This window comes from Tamandua tetradactyla, chromosome 3 (genome assembly GCF_023851605.1).
Source record: "Tamandua tetradactyla isolate mTamTet1 chromosome 3, mTamTet1.pri, whole genome shotgun sequence".
Lineage (NCBI taxonomy): Eukaryota > Metazoa > Chordata > Mammalia > Pilosa > Myrmecophagidae > Tamandua > Tamandua tetradactyla.
The window spans coordinates 197,155,506-197,165,653 of NC_135329.1; the positions used below are offsets into that span (position 1 = coordinate 197,155,506).

General features: G+C 38.8%; 1 protein-coding gene across 2 annotated transcripts in view; it reads right to left on the reverse strand.

Annotated features, from left to right (window-relative positions):
- Positions 1 to 10,148, reverse strand: part of EPHA4 (EPH receptor A4) — a 149,242-nt gene that overhangs the window by 29,450 nt on the left and 109,644 nt on the right. For both annotated transcript variants that reach the window (XM_077155257.1, XM_077155258.1), the window contains exon 8: positions 9,773 to 9,884. In XM_077155257.1, coding sequence (XP_077011372.1) covers positions 9,773 to 9,884 — 112 coding nt within the window. The remainder of the gene's footprint in view (positions 1 to 9,772; positions 9,885 to 10,148) is intronic.

Below are 10,148 nucleotides of genomic sequence, written 5' to 3' on the forward strand. Positions count from 1 at the left end.
GATCACGGTCACATGTGCAAAGCTTCTCACCCACATTCCTCTCCTAATTGTCAGCAATACAGGAACCAGCTCCCATTCAGACCCTCAGAGCCTGCAGATGGTTCCTCCACATGTCTAATTCCCTGGCAAATAATAATACCTTGCACTTTTACACTGCATTTAACTTTTCAAAGTGCTCTCATCACATATATTATCTTCTCTGTTTGCAAAGCCGGAACCAGCTTAGCGAACAGGGACCACTATACTACAGATAACCATGAAGTGTGTAATCAGTCACAGATAATAGATTCCATTTTTTTAACTTTGCATTTAACTTTCCAGAGGGTCTTCACAGCCATTATTTAATGTATCCTCACAACAACCCTATGAAACACATCAGGTGGGCATTGTACAGACAAGACATGAGAGCAAATGAATCACACTGCCTTTTAGCAAAGCCAGGCTAACCACCCCCCAGTGCCTCTCCTAATGGAGGTATAGTTATTCAAGGATATCTGATGAGATTCAATTAATTAGTGTTATAAATATATTTAGGTGGGAATAAAACACTCTTAAAATTCACTTTTTCCTCAAGGAAACAGGTTTAAATATTACAAACACTGGAACCTGACAACTTTCTAAGAATGACGTAACCTCCTCAAGTCCTGAAAATGCAAGCATGTCTGATCAGACACTACTAAAACTAAATATTACGTCACAGAATCATGGGGCTGTGTCCTCCAAGGGTGTGACAGAATTCTACTTCCTTGAGGATTCGATCTTATCAGAGATGCTAAAAGCATTATCTAAAATTACAAGTATATCTTCAAAGCCACTTCAGCTCTAGTATATGGATTTGAATCTGTCCTTTAAAAATGAAAAAAAAAAAAAAAAGCACAGAGCAAGGGAGCTTTGGTACCAATTTTAAACCGTGAGCGAATGAGTTGAAAACTCTGGTATATGCCAAGAGAGGCAAGTGACCTCAAAGATGCTGAGGCACGTGGTTATCTGTTTCACATCCAACACATTCATTAAATATGGGCAGAGCCCCCACAAAATGGTGGGGGATCATTAATTATCAGGTTGACCTGCCCATCCATTACTCAGACTCTGAAACATAGAAGGAGAGGAATTAAATTAGTGGTGAAGGTGATCATTTTTAAAGAAACTTCTTTATTATGAGTGTTTCTCAGAGGAGAGCACACTAGAAGAGCACAGGGATGTTGAAAAAGAAACACAGCATTACCGTTCAAAGGCTAATTGTAGCCTATTAACTTTTTAATAATACCTTGAAAACAAAAAAATGCCTGAGTTCTGCTCTACCTTTGTCACCTTATGACCCTTTCTCCTTGGCCCTTTATTGTCCCAAGAAAGAAAGCCCATTGAAGCTTATGTGTGGGTCAGCAGCCAGGAGGAAACCACTCAGCCTAAAGAAGTGCTAAGTCTCAATTGGCATTCAAGGAGATCACCTCACCTGAATGCAGAAGGAAACCTTTGTTGAAGGTTTGGATTTTCCAATTATTGAGAATTGAGGCAAGCTGATTAGAAAGGGGAAGGAAGGGGGGCTGTCATTTAGCTGAATGCTCCAGAAGGAAGCATGGAACATTTCAACTGCAGGAGTCAGAGGAAAAGGCTGACTCTGCAGGGGAAACTTTGAAAGCATGAGGCCCTCCCCTCCCCATGGGCAAAGGGACACATATAAAGGGTATTAACCCACATTGTTCAGGAACAGCGTGAGCCCCAAAGCTGCCCTCCTAGCCCAGGTGTTGTCCCTGCACCTTGACTCTTCAATAAAACAAACAAAATTGGGGTGGGGGAAGGAGGCAGGGGCCCAGCATCAATCCCACTTTTTTTCTTAAACACTGACTTTCCTCATCAAGTGGACAGGTTTGATGGATGTGGTCTACTGTTCCAAAACCAATTAGTAGAAGGTAAGTAATTTATTCAGCTAAAGTGCAGATTAAAGGAGATAAAGCAATATAATAACTAAAATGGCTCCAGAAGGGCCCTTTCCAGCATTCAGCAGCATTACCCATGAAGATTCATAAAATCCATCCTTCTTCTTTCCCCCCTCCTAAAGCTGTCATTGTTCTTACTCCAAATGATGATGCCTCAATGTTCTTCATGAGCAACATTTCTAAGTGGTTGGAACTGAGCCGCAGGACTGCAAGTAAGTTGTTTAGAAATGTTCCCGTGGTACCATCTGCCCCCTAATTGTATGAATTTACATGACTTCATCAGAGCCAATTTAGGCTAACATTTGAGTGTATTCATTCTTATGTGATCATCATACTCCAAGGATGAAAATTAGGGCACCAGGGAAGATAGATACAGGCTGAATGGCAATTGTTTTAGCATTACATAAACAGTAAGTTCCAAAGTGGAAAATCTTCACCTTCACTAAAATGAAGCCAACTTGCAAAGTCTGACTTTATAATGCACATCAAACTTGCACACCTATTCACACTGCTACCAAAAACCACTGGGGAAACCACTAAAACGTTGGTTCTATGGAACTACCAGTATTAGCTTTTTATGAAGGTCAGTTTTTACACTTAGGAATAACATGAAAAAGAAACCTACCTATGTCAGTATTGGAAGCCAGGAGAGCTGAGGGTTTTTATCTGGATCAAGCCATTAATGAGCTGTGTTGTGTGGCCATGGTTTAATGGGCTAACTTCTACAGACCCCCAAGTACCTAAGCTAAAAGATGTTGGGTTAGAATGAAGCAGTTTCCCAAACCTGAGCTATCCGTGTAGTTCCTACACAAATTTTGTCTTAGCCAATCATTTTGTGTGTCTGTGTGTGTTTTTAGGTTATACATTAAATACATGTTCATGGTAGGAAATCTGAAAATTACAGAAACGTGCGAAGGGTAAAATTACAAAATTATCCTAAATTCCACCACTCAGAGAGAATGCCTGGTAACTCTTTTTTTTTTTTGCTTAAAAAAAATTAGAGCTATATTTTGTATGTAATTTAGTATCTGGATTTTAAAACCTTTAAGCTAGTATGAGTATTTCTAAAGTCAATTAGTATGCTCTGAAAATACAAACTTCAATGGTTCTATAGCATTCAATTTAAAGAAGTAACTATTTAACCATTCTCCAATTGTGGAACTTTAAGTTATTTAAGTTTTATACTGTTAACACTCAAAGGGTCATTATCTGTTAGTGGAGGAGTTTGATCCATTTATATTTATTATCATGCAATGTTAGCTATTTTTCATTATGTTTGGTAGAGGGGAATGAGAGTTTACAAGATAGTAGGGAAACAGACAATAACCAAGCAAAAAATAAAATACAGCATAATTTTGCACAGATAACTGCTCCAAAGGAAAGTCAAGCAGGGTAAGACGTTAAAGGGTGACCCTGGCACAGGGGCCATTTCAGCTAGATTAACAGAGGAGGCCACTCTGAGGAGGACAAGTTTGGGCACAGAACTGAATGAAAAGAGAAAGGGCTCCAGCAGCAAGGGCAACCTGAACTGAGGCCAAAGAAGCAAGATGGGTGATGAGTTGAGAGAGACCAAGAGCATGGAGAGATGGCCAAGAGCCCTGTTGCCCAGAGTCTCTGAGGTCAAGGGAGGGATGGAACGTGGCTTTTTTCTCTTAGTTTTTTTTTTTAATTATTATTACTGTGAAAAATAACCTATATACAACAAAGTAATAAATTTCAAAGTACACTGCAACAACTAGGTTATAGAACAGATTTCAGAGTTTATATGGATTACAGTAGCACAATTTTAGGTTTTTCCTTCTAGCTGCTCCAAGACACTGGAGACTAAAAGGAATATCAATATAATGATTCATTTGTTAAAAAAACCCTATCTTCTCTGTTATAACGCTTCCTTCTCCTTAGATAAAATTCCAATCTTTAGGGGTATTTGGGCTCTGCCCATTCTAATATTTTCATGTTGGAAAGGGCTGTTGATAATATGGATTAGGGGGATAGAACTAGTTGATGTTCTGGAGAGGCTGGCCTCTCTGAGTTTCAGGACTTATCTGGCCTAAGAACCCATCTGGAGGTTATAGGTTTCTGTAAAATAATCATAGCGCATGGGACCTTTGTACAAGCTCAGATAAAGCCCTGCTCTTTGGAATGATTTCAGTTGGGGTTTGGCAAACCATGATAAATAGCAATATCTAGCTGAGCTTGCATAAGAGTAGCCTTCACAGTAGCCTCTTGACTCTTTTTGAACTCTCTCAACCACTGATTATTTGTTACATTTTCCCCCCTTTTAGTCAGGAATAGCCTCTTATTTAAAATATATATATATATCAGCTCCTTTTCTTTTATTCATGTAAAAGGTGTACTTTATAACCCTAAAATACATGGAAACCGAGTATCCTAGCAATCAGTAAAAGGTCAGTGTGAAAGTAGCACAGATTCCCCATTATCAGGTGATACTTGCACTGACTCCCAAATTATCCTTTCTAAAAAAGGGAGTCATCTTGCATTCAAGTCTTCAAAATATTTCCTCAGACTTGAACAATCAACTGCTATTTAGGAAAGATATACAAGCCTAAAACAAAAAATGGGGATGTTAGAAATTTAACACCGATTCAATCATTCATCCTGGAGGTTATGACCTTATAATTGCATTTGATGATGTCAGTGCTAATAGTCCTTTTAAACATCATTTTCAAAAACTATAATAAACTGGGATATAACCAAAAGATTTGAAAGCAGGGACTCAAAACATATTTTCACATCGATGTTCACAGCTGCATTATTCACATGCCAAAGGATGGAAGTAACCCAATGTCTACCAACCGATGAGTGGAAAGACAAGGTCTGGCACCCTCAGTGGAATATTACTCAGCTGTAACAAGGAATAAAGTTCTGATACGTACGACAACATGAATGAACTTGAAGACACCATGTTGCGTGAAATATGCCAGACACAAAAGGACAAATATTATATGTGTTCACTGACATGAAATAATTAGAAGAAGTAAACTCATAGAGTCAGAATCTAGAATATAGTTTACCAGGGGATGGGGCGGGATAGGGAATAGGGAGTTAAGGCTTAATATGTACAGTTTATATTTGGAATGAAGGAAATGTTTAGATGAGTGGTGGTGATGGTAGCACAACATTGCAAACATAATTAACGTCATTTACCTGAATGTGGTTAAAAGGAGAAATGTTAGGTTGTGTATATGTTACTAGAATACTTTTTTTTTTTAAATCCATGGAATTCTAAGTTAAACCATGGACTACAGTTAATAGTACAATTATAAAATTGAAAAGGGCTTTCATCAGTTGTAACAAATGTACCATACCAAAACCAGGTATTAATAATAGGGTGGTATATATGGGAATTTGTATTTTATGTATGTTGTTCTGTAAACCCACAACTTCTCTAATTGAAAAAAGAAACAAACAAGGTAAAAAAAACCAACAAGCTGGTTACAGTGTAGAGATCATTAATATATACCTGTAGGAGAATGGGGAAATGGTGCTTGCTGCTAAGAGAATATGCACATGTGGTTTGGGTTAAAATTTCTAGGGACAGCATCATACGGCTGAAAGAAGTGCTATACCTTAACCTAGAAAGCAAGTGTGGTGGTATGCTTGGGAAAACTATGATAGAATCCCGAAATTATAACTCAAGGCATGAAGAGGGCAGTGATCCAAAAGATGCCCATAAAAAATGTAAATAAATTTGTTTAACATAATGTGAATGGTAAAAACATGCCATATATCTAAATCAATACACTTTATATAATGTATAATTTTAAATGCATATATTTTCTAAATTTCAGTTTAATTTTTGCACTGCAATCCCCAAATGTTTACACAAAAACAGAAGAGCAGATTCACTCGTGGAAAAATTTAGAGATTACTCTACACTTCAGCTCAAGGCTTATACAGTAGCGAATAAATATAATGAAATAAATGAAACAACAGCTACAACAAAGCTAGCAAGATACCCACTGTGAGCCCAAGGCTGTTTTCTGTCTCTTAAAAGACAAATTAGCACCAAACAGACTTTCTCTTTGAGGTTATCAGAAGGACTGAAACAGATCTTAAAAAGGGAAACTTAATTCTCACTGTGGGAGTTCCTGTCCATCTAACTCTTGAAAAATCTCAGCGTGGAATTCAGTTTGAAGGGAGGCCCCCAATAAGAGACTTCCGCAACTGTTTTAACATCGATATTCTGACGCTCTAAGAAAAAAGCAGCAGCAAAGGACGCGACTCAGACTTTGCACGTTAGGGTGTCTAATCTATTGCTTTCCTAGAGACTGTCGGGTGATATGTGGAGGGATTGTTTTGGGGATACCATTTACTACCCTTCATTTGTACTCTCACTAAAAGTCGGGGTCAGACTTTTGTCCCCACTACCTGTCTCCTCTCCCTTCACCTGTTCTTGTTCCACTTAAACATTTGTAGTCCAAGATAACAGAGCAGACAGCCTGAGCGAGGAGAAGAATGGGCTGAGTATGCACCAGCCACTGTGAAGCCTGTCAGCTACCTGGCTCCAGGCAGCCTTTCCCATGACAGCTTTATGGCCGACACTAAAGAAGAATCAATATGAGGGCAAGGGGTTGACATTTCATTTTCTAAAAAGTGATCCATTGAGGACCAATCACCAAGCAGTGTTTATCAGCCTTGGGAAGTGACATTTTTTTTTTAATGGGGAGAAGGAACAGGAATCATCGCTGGGTAACTCGACAGGCTCAATTCTCTAAGGTGGAAGGCTCATAATTGGAAATCCGAAGCATCCTGCTATCAATCCTGTCTTAAATAATAAAGTGATCAATAAAAGCAGAAAGGAAATTAAGTCATCAAGCATGATGACAATATTTTCTATAGCCATGGCTTTTAATAAACTGTCTTCCTGCATTACATTCTCATGCATTTTTCCTTTCTCTTTTTGTCAAAGCAGATGTTTTAAGGAGAAACTATTATGAGGATGACTTTACTCCTAATTACTCTGATTTGACTGCAGTATTTAGGGTCACTTAAAATGGAAAAACAAATTACATCTAAAAGAAAGCTGGACTACAACTAGAGAATGCTTCCAGCCAATATCAGAGATGGGCAAAACACAAGACGAGATGACTTCCCATAAAGTAGTGCTTACCCATCTGGCTCTGAGCATCACATGATGTTAGATGTTAGTGTTTTGTTGTTTTTTTAAGGTAGAGGTAATGCATAATTTCTTTTTTCTATTTTTAAGCATCTTTCTTTTCTGATAATGAAGGTTGTTTATATTCACTGTAAAGTTTTCAAACATCAAAAAACAAAATAATCAAGGCAAAAATTATTTCTACATATTTCCTACCCCACTCCCCACTAACAGGATTTATATTAATGCTGTTAATTTATATAAATGAAAAAAACATTTCTCCATATGTGTATGTGAGTGGAGTGTTCGTACGTAAAATTAAATGGGGGTGGTGCAATGGTGGCTCAGTGACAGAATTCTTGCCTGCCATGCCAGAGATCCGGGTTCAATTCTTGGAGCCTGCCCATACTAAAAAAAAAAAAAAAAAATCAAATGGCAATGGACAAGGAAGAGGTCCAACTTGATTGACAACCAAAATCAACTGTCAGGCAAGCAATGAATGCTACCAGGAAGTAAAATTCTGTTCAGGCTAAGGCGAAATTTCCAAAGGCTGAGATATGCTATTTATGGAGTGTGGCAAGTATATCTATTTGTATTACAGCAACAAAGATGAGTGTTTATGGTGGATTTGGTTTTTTCAAGATAGAAAATTACTGCTCTAATCAAATACACCTAGTTATAGACTCCACACCAAAAAGAATGAGCACAATGATAATGTAGATGCCTGCACAGTATTTGGCATCCCATACTGTATTAAAGTTAGTGACCATAATTGATCTACATAAAGAAGGATATTTTGAAGAATAGAGAGTGGGGATATGAGAATTAATAAACACATGAGACAACTAAGATCATCCAGATATATGATCATTAAGCTAATTATAATGACCCACAGCCAGAGAAAAGCAGGCTTGCCCAGACCAGTGAAAATAGCCAGACCCACAGTCATGACATTGGTGGAGTCACCAGCAGGACAGGCAGAGAGGGACAATACAATAGACATTGGTCTGAGAGCCCCAAGTATGGCTCCTGGGCCCAGCAGCAGCTCTCCAACTACAACAGCATGACCACTCTGCACAAGTCACTCTTTCTGAGCTTCACTTTCCTCTTTTATAGCATAAAAAAGTTTAGGTTTAAGAATATTATCGTGACATCCCCAGGTTCTGACTTTTTTCACCAAAAGCCCCACTTTGTGAAGCAGTGGATGGGGGACCTAGGAACTCAGGTATATGGGGGTGAAGGCGGCTAGGTGTGGGGCACATGTTAACAAGCAGCTACAGCCCTGGGATTCATCTAGGAAAAAAACAGTACTGGAGAATATGCTGCCAAACCATTTTCACCCACCCGCTTTCTTTTAGATTTTTTTTTTCTCAAGTATCAGTTAGATACTTGGAGAGGTCATAGATAGGATAAGCCATCTGCTGTTTTTGATTCCATTCCAAGGGCAATGCCTTGACACAAAGAGCTCAATGGATATTCTCTGGAATTGACGATGGCCTCGCCTGAGGGGAAACTGAGACTGTAGTGCCCATTTCTTTGCTTTGGTTATCATTATTATTAACCAATATAATGGTAAAGCCCCTACTATGTGCCATATGATTGACTTTGTTTATCATTCTCCTGTCAAAACCCCCGTGAGGTAATGAGCTAAGACTCAGCATCAAGGGACTGAGAAAACCTTCTGGACCAAAAGGGGGAAGAGTGAAATGAGACAAAGTGTCAATGACTGAGAGATTCCAAACAGAGTGGAGAGGTTATCTTGGAGGTTATTCTTATGCATTAAGTAGATATCACCTCGTTATTCAAGATGTAATGGAGAGGCTGGAGGGAACTGCCTGAAAATGTAGAGCTGTGTTCCAGTAGCCATGTTTCTTGAAGATGATTGTATGATAGAGCTTTCACAATGTGACTGTGTGATTGTGAAAACCTTGTGCCTGATGCTCCTTTTATCTACCTTGTCAACAGACGAGTAGAACATACGGAATAAAAATAAATAATAGGGGGAACAAATGTTAAAATAAATTTAGTAGATTGAAATGCTAGTGATCAATGAAAGGGAGGGGTAAGCGGTATGGTATGTATAAATTTTTTTGTTTTTGTTTTATTTCTTTTTCTGAATAGATGCAAATGTTCCAAGAAATGATGATGATGATGAATATGCAACTATGTGATGATATTGTGAATTACTGATTATATATGTAGAATGGAATGATCAAAATAGGAATGTTTGCACTTGTTAGGTGTTTTTTGGTACTTAAAAAACTAAAATATAATAATTAAAAAACAAAACAAAACACGTGAGGCATATATTTTTATCCTTATTTAAGAAAAGAGAAACAAAGAGGTTAATTCACATAGCTGGCAAATGGCAGAGCTTAAACTTTGCACTCAAGTTCTATCTGGACTTTTCATGCCTCTGACGGTCTACAGCTGAGGTTAGAGTATCTAGGAATCTCCCATTGGCCTGCTTTTCGGCTTGCTTTCCTGGAATCAGCTGGGCCTTTCTAGGACTCTCCCCGCTGTGAGGAGCCCCGCCTGGTTCAGCAGGAAGCTCCAGTAAGGATGTGAGAAGATCAAAGCAAAGAGGAGGGAGCTTGCGATGCAAATGCTGTGTTTATGATGCTAATCAAAAGCCTCAGCTTTGTGTGGAGAAGACAAAAAGCTCCCTCATAAAAGCTGGGAGGAGGGCTGGGGCCCTGAGTGCCTAAGTGCTTACCTCCTGCTGATGACAAAGGCTGCGATGAGAATGACCACTAGCACCACACTGCCCGAGACAGACACCAGCAGGACAGTCGAGTTGGCCCCATCTCCAATGATTCGGGAAGGCACTGAGAATGACAGATACACAGCGGTCACCTCTGGGAAGGTCCTACGGTCAGAACTTCTGAGTAGGTCACAATTTCCAACTTTCTAAAGCCATATGAAATGCTCACAGGCTCTTCTGCCCTTCGTTAACTATTCATTCAACAGCATTTTCTAAGACAGCCTTAATGAGATGAAGACATCCTTTTTATAAATGAGGAACTTCAAGCAGAAGAAAAAGCATTGCTTTACTCTCCTCTCTTATTAAATCCTACAGTAAACATTAACAC